General features: G+C 43.4%; 1 protein-coding gene across 1 annotated transcript in view; it reads left to right on the top strand.

Annotated features, from left to right (window-relative positions):
- Nucleotides 1-19,211, top strand: part of IGFN1 (immunoglobulin like and fibronectin type III domain containing 1) — a 35,939-nt gene that overhangs the window by 12,383 nt on the left and 4,345 nt on the right. The window contains exons 10-19 of the mRNA XM_031968573.1: nt 1,064-1,336; nt 2,024-2,218; nt 8,138-8,262; nt 8,642-8,783; nt 10,601-10,897; nt 11,853-12,152; nt 13,047-13,220; nt 14,736-14,864; nt 17,702-18,004; nt 18,840-18,928. Of these exons, the coding sequence (XP_031824433.1) occupies nt 1,064-1,336; nt 2,024-2,218; nt 8,138-8,262; nt 8,642-8,783; nt 10,601-10,897; nt 11,853-12,152; nt 13,047-13,220; nt 14,736-14,864; nt 17,702-18,004; nt 18,840-18,928 (2,027 nt within the window). The remainder of the gene's footprint in view (nt 1-1,063; nt 1,337-2,023; nt 2,219-8,137; nt 8,263-8,641; nt 8,784-10,600; nt 10,898-11,852; nt 12,153-13,046; nt 13,221-14,735; nt 14,865-17,701; nt 18,005-18,839; nt 18,929-19,211) is intronic.

A 19,211-nucleotide genomic window follows, 5' to 3' on the forward strand; every position in this document is an offset into this window, starting at 1 on the left:
GGACTAGAACACAGACATTCTGTTCCCAAACCTAATTCTTTCTCTAAAACTTTTCATGTGAAATGAAAGATTCTGTCTTTCCTACCAAACCCCTCTTCTCTGACCATTTGTCTGTTTGTGGAGCGAAAGAAGGAGAGCACTAATATCTTGGCTCCTTTTTTGAATCAGGCATCAACTCTAAGTCCCTGGTCAATATATAAGAGGATGTAGCTTCTTCCCTTTTCCAAACTTCCTCATGTATTAGTCCCTGGGAGATTCTGGGTCCTCAGACTTTAGGATTCTGAGCACTCATAATTAAAAGCAAATTAGGCTTATGTGCCACTTAGGAGGGGATAGAAGTCAATTGTTTTTTGCTTCAAATCTAAACTCCTTAACATGAATTCCATTCAAAAGCCCTTTATTAGTTTACTTCCTGTCTTTGCCTCCACAGAGCACATCTCATTGCTTCTAATTCCTATGACTTCCTGGCTTTGCTTTTAATATCAAACTCACCCCTTTACTCCCTGTGCCTTGGTCACAACTTACCTCTCCTGTTGCCTTCCTTTACACAAGTCATTACATGATTGAGATGGTTTTCCTACTTATTTATTTCATTAAGTCATGTCTCTATCTCTAAATTGGACTGGGTATAAGTCTATCTTAGGAGAGGCTTAAGAGGGTGGGAATGGGAAGAACTGATGAGGTGGATTTGAATGCCTTTGAAGATACTAGTGACTGAAGGCTGAGCAGGGGAAGAGAGAATTGAAGTCGCCCAAAGTGATCAGGATAGATCCCTCCAGTTCTGGGTATAGAATCATAGCATATTAGAGCTGGAAGGACTTTTCAAACTCAATCCCTTCATTTTATCGATGAGGAAACTGAGTCTTGGATAAATTAAATTATTTATCCAAAGTCTCACATCAGTTGTGTAGTCTTTCTGACAACAGACAAGTTACTATAGAGTCACAAGAATGTGGAGTAGAAGATTGCAGGTGGGGAAGGAGGGAAACTTTTCTTTAAAACATATGTACAATCTGGGGATTTATCTCAAACTCCTACTTATCCTGTCTTACTTCTTTGGCAGCCATCCCTGCCAGGGTTGTGAATCCCCTGACTGAAACTCAATGTGAGGTACAGGAAGATGCTGTATTTGAATGTACCCTCTCCAGTCCCTGCCCACATGCCTTCTGGCAGTTTCAACACCGACTCCTCCGGCCCAGTGACAAGTATGAGGTGTCTGTGTCTCCTGATGGCCTGACCCACCAGCTGGTGGTGAGAGGGGCCCAGTATTCAGACATGGGCCTTTACTCTCTTCGCACTGGCCTCCATTCTTCTAGTGCTTGGTTGGTGGTAGAAGGTGAGACTATCAAAACTGGGTCACACAGACTGGTTGACATCTTATTTGCCTTTAAAGAGATTCCAAATTAGGTCTAGAAAGGGAGGATAGGACCATGGACAGATAGGAGCTACTGGGTTAGTTAGGATCTCTCATATCCAGATTGCCTTTTCAATTAGGGAAATGGAGTCTTTTCAAAGTGTTAAACGGGGTTTGGCTTTTGTTCTTCAATGGGAGTGCCACTGAGAACTTTAGAATCAATCAACAAGTATTATAAATGCTGAGCACTATGCTAGTCACTGATGATTCTAAATTGGGTCTCCTTGCTCAAGAAAAGACCTGTTCTGCTTGTCCCCAGAGGGTAAAGAATAGGTGGAAGTTATAGATAAACTTAAGTTTAATTAAGTTAATAATGGGAATCATCTCCCCAATGGAATAGCTCTTTCACTGGCAATTTTCAATGGAAGCAGGGTGGCTACTTGTCAGAAATGTTGTAGAGGGAATTTCTATTTGGATATGGCTTGGACAATATGACCTCAAAGGTCTTTTCCAGCTCCAACATTATGTAATCTCTCTGATACAGTGGGATGGGTAGCTTGTTGGAAGTGGGAAACTTATGGATTTATATAATGGGGACTTGGGTCTTTTTTTTTTTTTTCTTGTACAAATATGGCTTTGATGTTCTACCCAACAACTGCCTCCTGGAAGGTGAGAAGAACAAAGGTTTCCTGCCTTCAAGAGAGGGAAAAACAGATGATGGTGGCAACAATAGAAGAAATAGACTTCAAGATGAAGAATCCCAGTTTTCGGACATACACGATTCAGGGAAACTCAGAAAGGAAGTGAAACCAGGAGATTGGAGTTACCTGGGGGGATCTGTCAAGGATGATGGTCATATCACAGGTGGTCCCAGAGGACATAATGATTCCCCCATGGACAAAGAAGGAAATTTTGACTTAGCCTGGGACCTGGATAAGGGGATGGAGAGTCAGAAGGGAGTTTATAAAGCAGAGGGAAGTAGAGACAACTCCATTGAAGGAAACCAGCTTCCTAGAGTGGGTGGTCAGGGGGAAAATTTCCCAGGGAAATATGGGCTACAGGGAGATAGTTGGGAAAGTGGAATGGACTTCATGATAGGACAATATCAAGGCAGTGGTCGAGGAGAGACAGGAGAGATTTGGGAGGCAGGTTTTGAAGGTTTTCAGGGCAGAGGATGGGGAAATAACTTGGAAGGAAAGGAGCATAGGGGGGATAGTGGAGGGCAGCTGGGAAATTATAGCCAGGGAAAGAGAGGGAATACCCAGTGGGGGCCTGGGACAAGAGAGAGTAGCTTGTCTGCTTCTCAGACCAGTCCATCAGGGTCTTGGGAAAAAGGAAGGAATCTGGGAATGAGTTCAGAGGCTGATGATAATTTGAAGTTGGAAGATAGAAATGACTCTGACTCTAAAATGGGAAGGTATAGGTCTCTCTGCGTTGGAGAGGCAGGGGAGAAACATGACCAGGGGATTGGCCAAAGTGATGAAAGCGGTGGTAGGGCTGGAGGTCCTGAGACATGGGGGTCTCTAGGTTGGAGTAAAGGCAATGGAGACAAACTAAGGGACTTCCAGGCTCAGAGCTTATCTCATGGCAAGAATTCATTCTTAGGACAAAAGGGTTTGGGGGAGGAAGCTGATGTGTCACTAGAAGAAGCAGGTAATGAGTCTAGCTCAGGGGAGAGAGAGTCTCTTGGAAAGGAATCTACTGTTAGAACAGGATTTAAAGGTGGTCTTTGGGCCTCAGGATCTGATGGAGACAAGGGAACTGGAGACAGTGTAAGTGGCTTGCAGGGACTTAAAGGAAGAGGTTTGGGTTCTAGAGATAATCAGGACACAACAAAGTCTCTGGTTGGGAGGCCATTGGGAGAAAATTCCAAAGATCTAGGTTATCTTCAAGACTGGCCAGCAAGCCAAAGAGGAGCGGGGTATGGAGATGATGGAGTAGAGTCTGAAGGCATGATGAGCTCCAGGGATGACAAAAGTTTAAATCTCAGAAAAATTGGATCTAAAGATGGCCTAGGGCCCTTGAGAATAACAGGGTCTGGGCAAGGGGGAGAGGAAGGGATTAGTGCCAGAGCAGGTGAATTGATGGGGTCCAGGAGTGGGATCGATTATGGAGATGGGCCCAGAGATCACAGGATAAAGGATAGGGATGGCTTAGGAGACCTGGGAAGTGAGAGAGGCAATAGGGATGGTTTAAAAGATTCAGAGAGAATGAGGTCTAACTATGGAGCCAGTTTAAAAGATGGCTCAGGGGATAGAAGAAGGAAGGGGCCTGGCACTGAGGGTGATTATACAGGTGGCTTAGAGAGTCCTGGGGGAATGGAATCAGGGAGTGTGGAAAATAATAGATATTATTTAGGGAATCTTAGGAGAATGGGGCCAGGGGGTGAAGGGATTTTCAGTGGGGATTTAGAAGGTTATGGGAATGATTTGGGGGATTCTGGTGGAAGAGGATCAGAGAAGGAGGGAGGTTATAGGTTTGGTTTAGCAGGTTCTGGGGGAGTGGGATTAGTGGATGAGTATAATTATAAGAGTGGTTTAGAAGGTCCTGGGGGTTTTGAATCTTGGAGTGAGGGAGGTTATAGAGGTGACTCAGGAGGTCTGATGGGATCAGGGGATGAGGGAGGCTATAGCAGTGGGTCAGGGGATCCTGGGAGAATGGGATTAGGGGGTAAAGGAGGCTATGGAAGTAGTTCAAGGGGTCCTGGGGGAAAGGGGTCAAAAGGTGAGGGAGATTTAAAAGTGGGCCCAGGGGGCCCTGATGAAATGTGGTTAAGAAGTAAGGAAGGTTATAGAAGTAGTTTAGGGTCAGAAATGGGGTCAGAGGGTGAGGTAGATTATGGGAGTTGCTTAAAGGGTCCTAGGGGAATAGGGTCAGGGGGTAAGGGAGGCTATGAGAGTAGCTTAAGGAGTCCTAAAGGAATTGGGGTAGGGATTGAGAGAGGACATAAGGGTAGTTTAGAGGATTCTAGGAAAATGGAGTCAGAGAGTGATAGAACTTATGAAAGTGGTTTAGGGAATTCTGAAAGAATAAGGTCAGAGATTGAAGGAGATTATGGAGGTGGTTCAAAATATCTTGGGGGAACAGGGACAGGGAGCAAGGGAGATTATGGGGATAACTTAAAGGGATGTGGGGGAATAGGATCAGGAGTTGAAGATGGATATGAGAGTGGCTTGGGGAGTCCTATGAGAATGAGGACAAAGGGTAAGGGAGGTTATGGAAGTGGTTTAGGGAATTCAGGAAGAATAAATTCAGAGGCTGAGGGGAATTATGGGGGTGGTTCAGAGCATCCTAGCAGAATAGGGATAGGGGGCAAGAGGGGCAATGGAGATAGTTTTAGGGGTCCTGGGGGAATAGGGTCAGGAGTTGAAGATAGATATGAGGGTAGCTTGAGGAATCTTGGGAGAATTGGGGCAGAAGGTAAGGGCAGTTATGGAAGTGGTTTAAGGGATTCTGGGGAAATATGGTCAGATGTTGAGAGAAGTGATGAAGGTGCCTCAGGATGTCCTGAGAGAATGGTGTCAGAGGGTAAGGGAGGTTATATGGGTGATTTAGAGGATCCTAGGGGTATGGGATCTGGTTTTGGGGGAGAATATAAAAATGGCTTAAGGGTTTCTCCGGGAATGATGTTTGGAAAAGGTGATAGTTTCAGGAATAATTCAAGGGGCTCAGATATAACAGGACCAGAAGATGAAATAGGACATGGAGATAGATCCCCAAATCAAGAGGCAGTGGGATCCTGGGGAAAGGGTGGTTTGAGGGATGGGAGAGGAAGTCCAGGGACTATAGGTTCTATTGGTAGATTTGTTCCTGGAGTTCTTGGGACTAAAGGGGAAGGATGTGTTGAAAATAGGTCAGGAGGCACAGAAGGAATGAAGTCTTGGGGTGGGGATGATTATGGTGAAGGGTTTGGAGACTCCCAGGCTTTGAAAGCTGGGGAGAAAGCAATTTATGGGCAGAGGTCTGAGAGTCCAGAATCAATGGAGCTTATTTCAGGATCAGGGTCTAGGGAGAATTCAATAAGACGAAAGCCACAAAGACCTGGGGGCAGTGTGAACTGTGGGGATGGGTTTAGAGGCCCTCATGCTATGGATCCTGAAGTGGGAGCTAGTTATTGGGATGATTCCAGGAGCTCCAAAGTCATGTCATCTGAAGATGGCATGGGTCCTGAAAGCCTAGGACTTTGTGGGTCTGGACAGGGCTCAAGTTATAGGGATAGGGCAGGAATTTCAGCACTTCTTCTTGAGGCTAGAGGCAAAGAAGAGTATGATGATGAGTTAAGAGATCAAGAGGCTCAGAGATCAAAGTATAAAGGAGGTTATAGAGAAGGTTTAGGAGGTCCTGGGAAAATGGGGCTAGAAGGTGAAGCAGATAATAGAAGTGGTTTAAGGAGTCCTGGAGGAAAGGAGTCAAGTGGTGAAGCAGGTGATAAGGGTATTTTAGGGAGTTCTTGGGGAATGGGAAAAAGAGCTCAAGGTTCTATAGATGATATAGGTGATCATGAAAGAATGGGATTATCAGCAAAAGAAAGTCATAGAAGTGACTTAAATGATTCTAGGAGTATGGGGTCTGGTACTGAAGGGAATTATGGTGGTGGTCCAGGGAGTTCTGGACCATTGGAATCATTGGATAGCCTAAGATATGGGGACAAGTCCCAAGGACAAGGGGAAATAGAGCTTTGTCAGGACAGGGGCCCAGGGCAGTCTGGGGTTGGAGCAGGTTATATGGATGATTCATTAGGAGGCAAAGTAATGGAATCCATGAATGGAGCAGGTTATGGTTACCGGAGTAGCTCTGGGATTCCTGGAAGAATAGGGTCTGGAGTGGAGACAGCATCTAGGTCTGGGGTCTCTGGGTTGATGGAATCTTGGGATGGGAGGGATTTCCTTCCTGGTCAACCAGGTTCCAGAGATGGCTCTGGAGGCCCAGGGGAATTAGGAGACCTATGTTATGCAGCAGGAAGAATGGGAACTGGAGGAGGACAGGATAGGCAGGGCCTCCAGGGGTATCCAGGTAACAGAGAATTCCTTGACAAGGAGGGACTACCTGTGAATAGAGCTACTGCTCTAGGTACTGAGCTTGGGAAAGATACCGGCCTGTACGCTACTAGAGGAAGCTTGAGAGGAGAGCATGGGGACAGAGCTGATGGCCAAGGAGGATTGGAATATCAGGGAAATGGGACTTCACTGGGTGGCCCAGGGACAGGGAAAGGATCAGGGAACTCAAATATTTCAGCCTGGGGTCAAGGTACATACTCCAGGCAGGGAGAAGAAAACAGTCATACTAGGACAGGAAACCAAGGGATAGGAGATACTCAGACAAGTGGCAAGAAAAGCCTAGGGCCAGGCCATGGTGGAATAAGTGCCAAGAACAGTCATCAAGACTCAGGGGCACAGGGTACCCCTGAAGCAAAAAATACCACCATTAATGGGATCCAGGGTGTTCTGAATGGAGCAGGGGCTTATGATTCCTGTGATGGTAGGAAGTTTGTGCCAGGCCAAGCAGGAGTTGGCGGATGGGCTGAGGCAGGATCCCTGGATGGCAGAGGGAAAACCTCTGGAGTATCAAAGGACTCAGATGTGCTGGGAGGAATGAATTCTAGTCAATGGAGAGATCACTTTGCTAATGGAGTGCAGCAGTCAGGGATGGATGGAGTTCTGAAAGGGCAAGATGGAAGGAAAAACTATGGGGATGAGTCAGGGGGAAGCAGGAAGCCAGGATCCATGTTGGGCATAGGGGTAGGGTTGGATGGCAAAGGTCCATTAGGAGCCAGGGAAGATCTGGAGTATCTGGATGGCAAAAATATTAGATCAGAAGAACTGGGATCCCCAGAGAATTATGGGAGGAGAAAGGGAGGAGAGACCTCCCCCTCTACCTGGGGAAGAAAGACTAGGGATGGAACCAAAGTTGTTGATGGATCAGAGGAGCAGGGATGGAATAGGTCAGAGACTGAATCAGAAGCTAGGAGAGGAATTTCAGGCAGATTGAAGTCTGGGGAAGGAAGGGTCTGGGGATCAAGATATGGAACCAAGAGCACAAGGCTACCAGGAGAACCTCAGAGAGGAGACTGGAGCAGGGATCCCATGGGCCATGAGGGCAACAGGAAAGATGGTATGGACAGAATTTCAACTTCCCAAAGGTCAAGATACAGAAACAAGCAAGGCATAGGCAATTTCTCTGAGGAAGCACAAGGTAAGTATTTACCAGCTGGCCACCCATAGGGGTGGCGGTTGACTTCTGGGAGAAATCTTTTGGGTTACTGGGAATCAGGATGTTGAGCCCAGTTCAGGTGGGGGGAGTTCTAGCCTACCCCTTCATTCTCAGGGATCAAATAAATTGATTTTTTCAAATATAGGGGAGATTCTTCCCTGGTCCTCTTGTCCCTCACACAGATGGGATCTTGACTCTAAAGTATCTTAATTTAATCTTTGAGATGAATGTGTTCCAATCCTCTGTCACCTAAGCCATTTGATGACAACCTGCCCCCCCCCAATTTATGGGTTATTCTGCATCTCATTGTCTTTTATCAATTTAACTAAAGTTCCTTCCTCTTACCTCCAGTGTCCTCTAACCTAAAAAACTGGCCATTTGGTTTCTGCCCCATGGTCTTTGCAGCTGGCATTGTCACCAGAACCCTTCAGATGTTCATAGCAGGGAGCGTAACCAGTCTTCCAGATATTGGACATGGAAACTGGGAAATGGATCTGGGTTATGGGAAACTCTCTGTCTGGCTTTGTGTCTGGCTCTTGTTCTGTGACTCAGGACCTTTCCTTGTCTGTCTAGGGCCATCAGGTCACTTTTCCCAAGGCCTAGCTGACACGGAAGCCCAGAAAGGGGAAGAAGCTGTGCTCTCTTGTACCCTGACCGGCGACCTGGTAACTGGTGCCTGGTTCAAGGATGGAGTGAAGGTACCCCTCCCCTTGTACCTCAAAAAAGATTGGGGAAGAAAAGAAAATTTCACCTTACAAGAAGCAATGGTGTGAGAGTAGTAAACCTGGGTTCTAGTGCCAGCCCTGCCATTAACTGCAGGATCTTGAGCAAATTCTTTTTTTTTCTTGAGACCTCTTGCTAGATTAGATGATCTGTAAAGTTTCTTTACCTTGGACCCAGCTTCCTGAGTACATTTTAAATGGTATTTTAGTTGTTTTAATTGATTTACATTCCAGGCAAGGAAGGGAGCTCCATTCCCTCATACATTGGTAGCTGGGGCAGCTGTTGGCCAACTAGGGGAGGATGGTGGGGAGCAGATGCAGTGTCATTTTTTCCTACTGTGGTTCTTGCTACCAGCTCACTGCCCAAGATGGGGTCATCTTTGAGCAAGACGGCCCCAATTACAGACTCCGAATACCCCAAGTGCAGGAGGCCCAGGCTGGAAAATACATGTTTGTAGCCGGGGATGACATGAGTGAGGCTACTCTGAGCATCCGAGGTGAGGCCCCACCCCCATCCCCTTATCCACGTCCAGGCTGCTTCCAGACTAAAAAGCAAAAACAAACAAAAAACTCAGATGAGCCCATTTTGGTTGACCTTAACAATGGATTACCTTTGGCTGGTGTTACTATCTTTAGGTGCCCCCTAATCTTTTCTAAACTTCTCCTGGGTGCCTTCCTCTGGTAGCTCCCGATATGAGCCCAGATAATGTAAAATCTTACAGATTTCTTGTAGAATTATCCCGAACTGAATAGAAACAGCAGGGAAAATCTGAGACCATCTCCTACCAACCCTCAAATCCTACAATGTATGGAAGTAAATATATGCAAATAGACATATATATATATATATTTAAATAATGCATTATACCTGTGTAAATTATATGTAAACATAAGTTAACGTCTGTAAATATTTGGATTATCTGCTTGTTTTGATTATTTACCTTATTATTTTATTCTACTGCATGAATAAGTGAGTCAACTATTGAGCCATGGAAAGACTTTGGAGTCAGAGAACTTGGGTTTGAATCCTGAGTGTCACCATTCTTGTAATCTTGGGCAAAGCACTTCATTTTTCTTGGTCTCAGTTTCCAGATCTGTGAAAAGGAGGCTGGGAATGGAGGGAGGGAGGGAAGGGGGAGGACTTTATTGAACTATCAGTGTGTGCTGATAAATGTTTAACAACTGGATCTCCAAAATATCATCTACCCATGACACATTTTAGTTTAATCTGCATCACTAACATTTTCTCCATATTTTATTAAGTCTAGACAACAAACAACAACGAATCAAAGCCCTGATTTGTAGCATTTGTAGATTACTGAAGTGTAAATGCTTACAGTGAGAGCTTAGCCCTCAGCTAGCCAGTAAAAGCAGGCTCCAGCACACCAGCAGAATGGATCATCTCAAAGGCCTCCTCCAAGTCTATCTATCTAGTTACTCAATGACTCTGTCCAAGTCTTAAACCCAGATCTAGGCTTCTCTCATTCAAAAGCCCTTGTTATTGAGGTAGTTGTCACAAACATTTGGGTCCTTAGACCGTCTTAAACATTTTAAATCATTAGAATATCATCAAATATTTGGGCCTTTTATCACAAAAACATGGACCCAAAAACCATTTTAAACATTCTAAACCTTTAGAATAATATCAAATATGGCCTTTTATCACAAAAACTTGAGCCCATAGACCATTTTAAACATTCTAAACCTTTAAAATAGTATCAAACATTTGGGCCTTTTATCACAAGTATTTGGACATTTTAAGTGTCCTAAACCTTTTATAGAATAGAATCAAACCCTTGTTCAGCTTGAAAAGATTCTTCCAGTAAAGATTCAGTTTCTCTATTTGTAAAATGCATGAGTGTTCTGTCTCAGGGTAGCTGTGATGCTAAGCCTTTTGCAGACTCTAAAGCACTATATAAATGCAGGTTATGGTTGTGGGGGCTGTTGTATTATGGAAGAAAAGGGAAAGCAGGAGCTCTAGGATGGGGATTAGGGAAAGACAATCAAAAAGATCATCACAGTCAGCAGAGGCCCTCTTACTCTTGAGGAATAAGAGGGACAAATAAATGGGCTTTGGCATCAGCATGAAGTATTAAAGCCAGAAGGAAGAATAAAAGGAAATAGAATGGAGGAAACTATGAAGTGGTTTGATAACAGGAGTTAAAGTTGGAAGGGAATCTCGGGACCCATTTAGGGAAACGCATGCATTTTACAAATAGAGAAACTGAATCTTTACTGGAAGAATTCTCTGCTCAGAGCTGTATCCAGGACCTAGGCTTATTTCTGAATTAATCCCTTGTCCCATTTTGTTTAGAACCCCCAACCATTGCCCAAGATATGCTGGAGAAATTGAAAGAACCATTGGTGGTCAAGGCAGGGAAGACTGTCAGCGTGAAGATCCCATTTTCAGGAGAAACCCCTGTTCAAGTTGCCTGGAGGAAGAATGGGGCAGAAGTGGAGGGAGGCAACAAGGGAGCCCAGCTGGAGCAGGGGGACAACTTCACCCGCCTGTGCCTCCCCAGTGCCAGTCGCAAGGACAGTGGGCAGTACAGTGTGAAACTGAAGAATGCAGGGGGCTCAGTGGAGGCTCGACTCACCCTGGAAGTCATAGGTGCCAGACCTAGCTCTCCCTTCTGGCCAGGGTTCCCCAGGGATTGTGCAGGAGGCCTTGGGTTGGTCGTGGTCAGAGAGAGGGGATGCTAGAGCATATTGTGGGGCTTTGATAGACATTGTCCCATTTGAAGTGACAGGATCTAAGTTCAAATCCCACCCTGTGAATGATTTCTAAGGTTCTTTGCGGCTCCAGATCCTATGAATGAATGTTTCTTGGGTCTCATTCATTTTATTGTCCAAACTTTACCTTTTCTCCCATCCTCAAACTGGTTTCTGTTGTTTCCTCTCAGGGGACTCTCCTGCTCTCTCCTGGTTAGCTTGACCTATCCTAGAAGAAGGATGGGTAGAGTCCTGGGTACTCTGTACCCAGCTCATGTGGGTATAACGGTAGTCAATGAGGCAGCAGGGCCCAAAGATAGAAGTAAGGTCACAATCACTGGGCCAGAACAGGCTAATCCCTACCATGTGTGGCAGAGAAGCTCCTGGGAAGGGCTGCAGGGGCTTTCTTGCCTTGCTAGAAGCCCAGCAGACTTAGATTTAGCACTTGGCTATCACTCAAAGCTGGGTGTAATGGAAGGAATTCTGGATTCGGAGTCAAAGTACCTGAATTCAAAGCCCAACTGGGCTACTTCCTACCTTTGTGATGCTGGACGAATTGTTTGATGCTCTTTGAAGCTCAATTTCCCTTACCTCTAAATGAGCAAGTTTTAACCTAAATAAATAAATAAATAAAAAGTCCCCTGTAGCTCTAAATTCTATGAAAAATGCTTATGACTCCACCAGCCATCACTAGTGTCTACTGGGTGGTCTAATTCTGGAAGAAAAGTTGTAGTGAAGTGGTTGTTAGCTTATTTACTGCAGGGGAAAAGACCCCATAGGTAAAGCCTCCTCCAGACACATTCACACACACACACACACACACTTAACCACTCCTGTTCCCTTTGGCCCCCCAGACAAGCCGCAGCACCCACAAGGCCCTCTGAAGGTCCAGTACTGTCGGGGGGCGGGCATCAACCTGAGCTGGCAGCCTCCGAGGGATGATGGGGGCCGAACTGTGCTGACCTATGTGGTAGAAAGGCAGCAGTCTGATAGGACCATCTGGCTGAAGCTTGGCGAAACCCCTGGAAATGTCACCACCTTCTCTGATACCCAAGTGGAACAAGGAAAGAAGTATACCTTCCGAGTACGGGCGGTGACCTCAGAGGGCTCCGGAGAGGCTCTAGTGTCAGAGGAGCTGCTGGTGGCCTCTGAAGGTGAGTGGGAGGGTCATGGAGGAAACCAGCCAGGACCAAGCCAGGGATGTTGGGAACTGCAGCTTCCCCTGGGAGAGGTTCATTAGTGCCCTTGAGATTCTGAGGCAAAGGATCTGACCAATTTGGGGACATGTTTTACATTGTAGGGGCCACGGTAACCTCTCCTCTAGCCTTTATTTATCTCTCAACTAGATTTTTTTAGGTGTCAGAGCAACTCCAAGGCCCATCCTATCTCTAAATCAATGAATTTATGACTCTATGATCCTATCTGTAATAACCTGTGTCATCCTAGTGAAATCATTTATCACTTAATCTCCTTCTACATGTTCTGTTCTTTGAGAGGATTGGCCTAATAAAATCTTTCCAGATCCAGATCCATGACTGTAACCAAGTCTGTAACCAACAGCACCCTACTGCTACAGGCAACTCTCTAACATTGTAGTTTAAAACGGTCAACAGCTTCACTGATAGCAGCTACTTTGCCAGACACTTCCTGTGTGGATGAAATCACACATGGAACAGGTAGGAGGTGATTACCTGGTCCTTGGCTCTGGGATGGAAGAGAAACTTTGAGTAGGTTGCCTTCATTGTCAGTGCCTCAGTTTGGGAAACACCAGACTCCAACCTCCATCCAATCTTCACTGACCTGGGGATTTTATTCTGCAGAGCTCAAGAAAACTTGCTGAAGGTTCAAAAATATCAGGGAGCACATTAGGCTACTGCTCCCTCTCTGCTCCATGCAGGGTAGGGTGATCTGCCCACAGGATGCTGGACATGGTGCAATATTCTCTCTTCCCTAGAAAAGCAATCAAGCAATGTCAATGTTCCCTCTGTGCTTTCTAGAGTAGTCTGACCCTAATATACTTTTGCATTGTCCCTTGACCTTTCTCATAGTTCGTCCTAGACCCCCTTCAGCTCCAACCATTACATCTGCTACCAGTCAGGGTATCACCCTTGCCTGGACAGCACCCCAGGGCCCAGGTGGTGCTCACCAACTTGGCTACTTGATTGAGAAGAGGAAGAAAGGAAGCAATACATGGACAGTTGTCAATGATCAGCCTGTTTCTGGTGAGCAATGGAATATGGAAATGATTGGGTTAAGGTGGTAGAGAAGAATGGGAGGCACTAGGAAGCCAAGTCCCTGTGCCCAATTAAGTTGCCAACAAGCAAGGCAATATTTTGCTTTCTTTGCTATTTTCAACTCTGGGGATCCTAGCCCAGGTCAATACAATTCCTAAGAATTCAACAAAACCACATTCCTTAACCTCCCACTTTCTCAGTCTTACTGAGTGCTGTTTTCCACTTAGTTCATCGTGATTTAATAAAAAAGATTTTAGTATTTTAGAATGAAAATGGATCTTAGAGATCATCTACTCTAACTTGTTCATTTTACATAGAGAGAGAGAAACAGAGGCCCATAAAAGGGAAAGGATTTGTTCACTTTCACATAGCTAAACAGTAGAGGAGCTAGAATTCAAATCCAAATTGTGGAATATCACAATGGAATTGTTAGGACAACATGGTGCCAGTCTTAGCCCTATCACTAATTTTCTGTGGGACCTTGAATAAATGACAGCTTTTGAGCCTCAGTTCCCTTATTCATAAAATGGAGGGAATTTCTTTTTCTCTCCTATCTTTATAGGAGTATGAGAGAAAGAAAGAACATATAAAGAGCTCAAGAGATAATATATATATATACATAGTCTTATTATATATATGTATACAAACATATACAGTTGTTGTCTAATATAAGTCTGATTCATTTTCAGACTTTTTATGAGATTTTCTTGGCAAAGGTACTAAAGTAATTTGTCATTTCTTTCTCATATATATAATATATACACATATACATTCACATACACATATACAGCACAATACATATATAAACATACATATACATATATACACATGCACTTTATTTTATGTACATTTGTACATAAATTTGTATATACATAATTACAAATATATACTTTTAAACATACATAAATCCATATTGATTTATTTATTTTTCTGAGGCAATTAGAGTTAAGTGACTTGTCCAGGGTCACACAGCTAGCAAGTGTTAAGTGTCTGGGGTCAGATTTGAACTCAGGTACTCCTGACTTCAGGACTATTAATTGTATATCCATACTTTATTATATATATATATATATATATGTATATATATACTTTATTATATACAGTCTATTATATATATATATATATGCCTTATTATATATATATATGTGCATATTTTATATACACACATATATATACTTTATTATTATCCATACTTTACTATATACCCAAGCCTTCTTAAATCTTCATATAATACTTATTTCTTCATCATTAGAAAATGGAGGGACTGGACTCATTGATCTCACCCCCAGGACACCTTTTTTAGACTGTAGTCCACTATTGCCCATGATCTCTGTAGTCCAAAGGACTCTGCTCATCATTAGGATCTTGCTATGGGTTTAGCCAGTCATAATGAAATGGATAGGGGAAATAGTAGGATACCTACCTGGAAGGCTTTCTAGGGGAGTGAAGCTCAGACTGGCTGCTGTATTCCTGGGACTAACTGGAGCTTGTGGATATTCATAGAGAGGAAATGGACGGTAACGGATGTGCTTCAGGGCTGTCAATATGAGTTCCGAGTGACTGCTGTGGGGGCATCTGGCCCTGGTGAGCCTGGACCTCCATCAGATGCGGTTTTTGCGCGAGACCCTATGAGTAAGTGGAGATGTCAATCTTGGGAAGGCAGCTCTGGGAGCAATGGGCAAAAAATGAGAAGTCAAAGATTGGATAGTATAGGAAAATCAAAATTCAGGAAAAGACAAGAAGTTCAAAGGTCAGGAGTAACATGTTCTTAGTGATTCAGCATATGGTTGTAGCATAAAGAGTCCCTTAAATAGAGAACAGGAACAGTGTAGACTCCTCAGACTAGAAGGTCCTCCTATTCAATTCCCCCTGCTACCAACCTCTACACAGAACAGGCTTCTAATCCAGTCCAGTCAGATGGGCAGCTTGTACAGTCTTGTAAATGGTCATTCACTATGGGAAGGAAATTAACTGTATCTGGTGAGATGCAGAGGGAGATTGTGTACTCATCCAGCAGCAGGGAGGCACATTTCTGATAAGTTTTTGGTAAATTTATTGGATGTCCAGGAGCTGCTGGGCAATTACTTATTTGTCTTTCTATCTTCTAGGAAACCCCATGCAGATTAGAGTAGGAACAAAGTAAATACTCAGTAAATGTCTGAATTTACTCACTGGGTGAATGAATGAAATGAAAGAATGATCCACAGAGAAAGATATTCTATAATATATATCTATATCTATATACTTTTGTCTATTTATTCATCCATTCTTTTTCTATTTATCTATTTATTTGTCTGATAATATATTAATGAATCAATCCATTTATTTGGTGTTGTCTGAATTCGACACTTTGGAGAGGCAGAATGTGAAATGCACACAGAGGAGAAAAGCAATTTCAGATATTCAATTCATTAAATGTTATTAAACGCTACTAGGTGAAAGGCAAGAAGTCAACGGCATAATTAGATAGTAAATATTGGGAGTCATGAAGATTTTAGTTCTGGTCTCGCCTCTGACTCATTCTGCATAGGCGAGTCATAGTGCCTAAGATTGCAATGTACAGAAGTACCACTCTGGCCAGATTTGAACTCAGATACTCCTGACTTCAGGGCTGTTAATTGTATATCCATACTTTATTAACATATATATATATATATATATCCTTTATTATTGTATATATACCTTATTTTATATATGTGTGCATACTTTATATACATATATATACTTTATTATTATCCATGCTTTACTATATGCCCAAGCTTTCTTAAATCTTCATATAATACGTATTTCTTCATCATTAAAAAATGGAGGGAATGGACTCAATGATCTCACCCCAAGAGGCTTTGTTTGGACTATAGTCCACTATTGCCCATGATCTCTGTAGTCCAAAGGACTACAGAGCTTTTACATTGGGAGTTTCCCTACCTGGATAAAATCACCATTCCAGCATCTCCAAAACAAGGTGAATATGCAAGCAAAAAAAAAGATACACTTTCTTGCATATTCCTTGCAAATATCTAACATAAATCTAACAAGTTTCTTAGTCTTCACTAGATACGTAGATATTGGAGTAGTGGTGAGAGAAATGAAGAAGAGCCCATATTGATACAGTATCCGGGATTGTAGATCTCTTAGTACATTTGAATAAAGCCACTGAGAGTATGGCTCTGAAATAGGCATTTAGTATATTGACTAAAGAAAAACTGGATTGCCACACATAGCTGTCAATATGAATTCTAAGCAATAGTTGTGAAGTTGTCCAGACCTGGGCAACTTGGACTCAGGATCTTGTGAAGACTGACCCTGTCTCCAGAAAGTTTAATTAAAATTTTTTTGGAAACATTTTATTTTCAGTTGAAATTCTCTCCTTTCATCCATCCCCTTTCCTACCCATTGAGAAGGCAAGAAACACTATCCTTGTTGTTTTTATCCTTTGTTTGTTTATCCTTTGTTCTCAAAAAGGGCCATGATATCAGGGAGCTCCCATGACAAGCATATGAATTAGATTTAAGTGGGGGGGGGGGGCTGTTCAAGGTCACCTCCCTCACTTTCCCCTCCAGAATTATCTGGATCCAGTGGCCAGATATAGATCAGGAAGACTGGAGATGGCCTTGGATGCTACCTTGGCCTTTTTAAGCTAAGATTTTCAACAGGACTCAGTTTGACTGAGGCTATACTTATTCAGTGATTAAGGGTAGGTAGCAATTGAGGCAAAGAAGCTCCTCTTTCATCTTTGACCAGAAGTTCTGAGAGTCACACTATTGACTAGGTGATTAGACCTACTCTACATATGAAGTCATGCAAAACCTATTTCCACATTGGCCATGCTGAAAAAAAAAAGCGAGAAAAATAGAGAGAGAAAAAAATAAGATCTGCATTCAGAGGCCATCGGTGCTCTCTCTCTCCAAGTGAACTTTTTTTTTTTATCCTGAGTCCTTTGGAATTATCAATGTATTGATCAGACTAATTCTTTTAGCTGATTATGCTCTTGTTGTTACTGTATACAGTGTTCTCCCAGGAAGTTTAGAAAATAATGAGAAGTCAACTGAAACCTATAGTGACTACAGAAGGACTCCAAGAGGCTGTGCTACCAGGTTGGAGAAAGAGTGAATTCAGCTTGAAGGAGGTTTCCTTTGCAATGATGAAGCAAATTGTTCATTTAATTGGGGTCCTTATTTCCTAATCCCAGCTTTGATCTCCCTTACACAAGGGAAGACAAACCTCAAAGGAAAAGGAGCTGGACGGTATCCTGAGAACTGATGATCACATAATAGAATGGAGGAGGGAGATTGTTCTAGCCATGTAGTTCTCTAGAGCATAAAATAGTCAATGGAGAATTTTCGATTTCCTATAGGGAATCTTAAATTCTCTTAAATTATTTGGTAAAAACAAACCTAATGTTCTTTCCCTGGAAGGGAATGACACAATTTTCATCCCTAGAGGCTGATGTTCCTGTTGTATCCTTCCAGGACCCCCTGGCCCTGTCCGGGATCTCCAAGTAACTGACACATCCCACACCAGCATCACACTGAGCTGGGCCAAACCAGACCCCCAGGCTGGGGATGAAGTCCAGGGCTACATAGTAGAACTGAAGAGCTCAGAGAGTCTCCAGTGGAGTCGCTGCCACATGGGCACCGTGATTGGCACTACTTACACTATCAAGGGACTACGACCACAAGAGAACTACTTCCTGAGGGTAATAGCTGTCAATGATGGGGGTCAGGGTCAGCCCACCCCTTTGGACACCTGCATCCAGGCCATGCCTGCATATGGTGAGTTTCAGGTTCATTCCTTCCATTTTCCAACCTTCACCAATGTGCATCCCTGCTTACTTTTACTGGCATATGTTATTCCTGACCTCCCAGATAACAGCTAATCTTCATATTATTTCACATACATAATTGACTTTGATGCATCATTTCACTTCCTTGGGATGTGGTTTCCCCATCTGTAAAATAAGGGGGTTAGAGAGACACATTTTGAACCTCAGAACCTTGGTGTTTTCTGTGAGGTGAATAGGGCTTCCAAGAGAAAATGTTAATGCCAGGGAGTCATCTAGAAGGGGTGGTACCTTCTCCAACTCAAACTAGAAACCTCTGACTTGAGGGTGCTTTACCAGATCTGAAGATTCCTCCCACCCTCTCATCTCAGCTCAACTCAGGTCAGGTGGGACTCATGTCTATAAGGGGAAGTCACAACTTGGGGGAAAGATTACACTGTCCCCAATATCCATGGAAATCTATCCTTTGTAGGAACACACAACTAATTATGTTTCCCCCTTCTCTCTCTTAACATTTTTCTTTCAATCTATTCCTTCCCTTGGTCCTATTTTTTTCTTCCCCTGATCCCAATAGTTTCTCACCAGTCCCTGTACCTTCTTTATACTATTCTCTCCCAAGCCCCCAAATACCCTCAGTTTTCCTAGCCTTAGGATCTTGTTTCTTGATATCTGTAACTGAATTGATTGAGCCTGAAGAGAATGATCAGTTGGGTTCCTAGTTAGGAAAAGTCACATGGGTTCCCCTTATCTTAAAGCAGAGTTTGAGGATAGGGCATCAAGGAGAGGGAGGGAGAGGGAGAGAGATAATCAAAGCTATCTGTTTTCAGTTTGTCCCAAGTTCCTCATGGATACCACCACCACAAACTGTGTGACTGTCAAGTCTGGGAATACTGTCCGAGTTCCTGTTTTCTTTGAGGTGAGTCATATATATCTATATCTATCCATCCATTCATTCATCCATCATCTATCTATCTATCTATCTATCTATCTTTCTATCTATCTATTTATCTAATTTTTGGAAGTACAATTGGTTTAGGCTGATATTTAAATGAGTCAGTAATCCCTGAGCCCACTTTATTTAGCATTGCATGGAGTTCTGATATTGGGTTGGGAAAGTGGAGGAATGGTAGGATGAGGACAGTAGGAGATGCCAGAATGGATTTGGGGGAAAATGTGTGTCCAGTTCTTGAAACACACAT

The sequence above is a fragment of the Sarcophilus harrisii genome, chromosome 4, assembly GCF_902635505.1.
Source record: "Sarcophilus harrisii chromosome 4, mSarHar1.11, whole genome shotgun sequence".
NCBI lineage: Eukaryota > Metazoa > Chordata > Mammalia > Dasyuromorphia > Dasyuridae > Sarcophilus > Sarcophilus harrisii.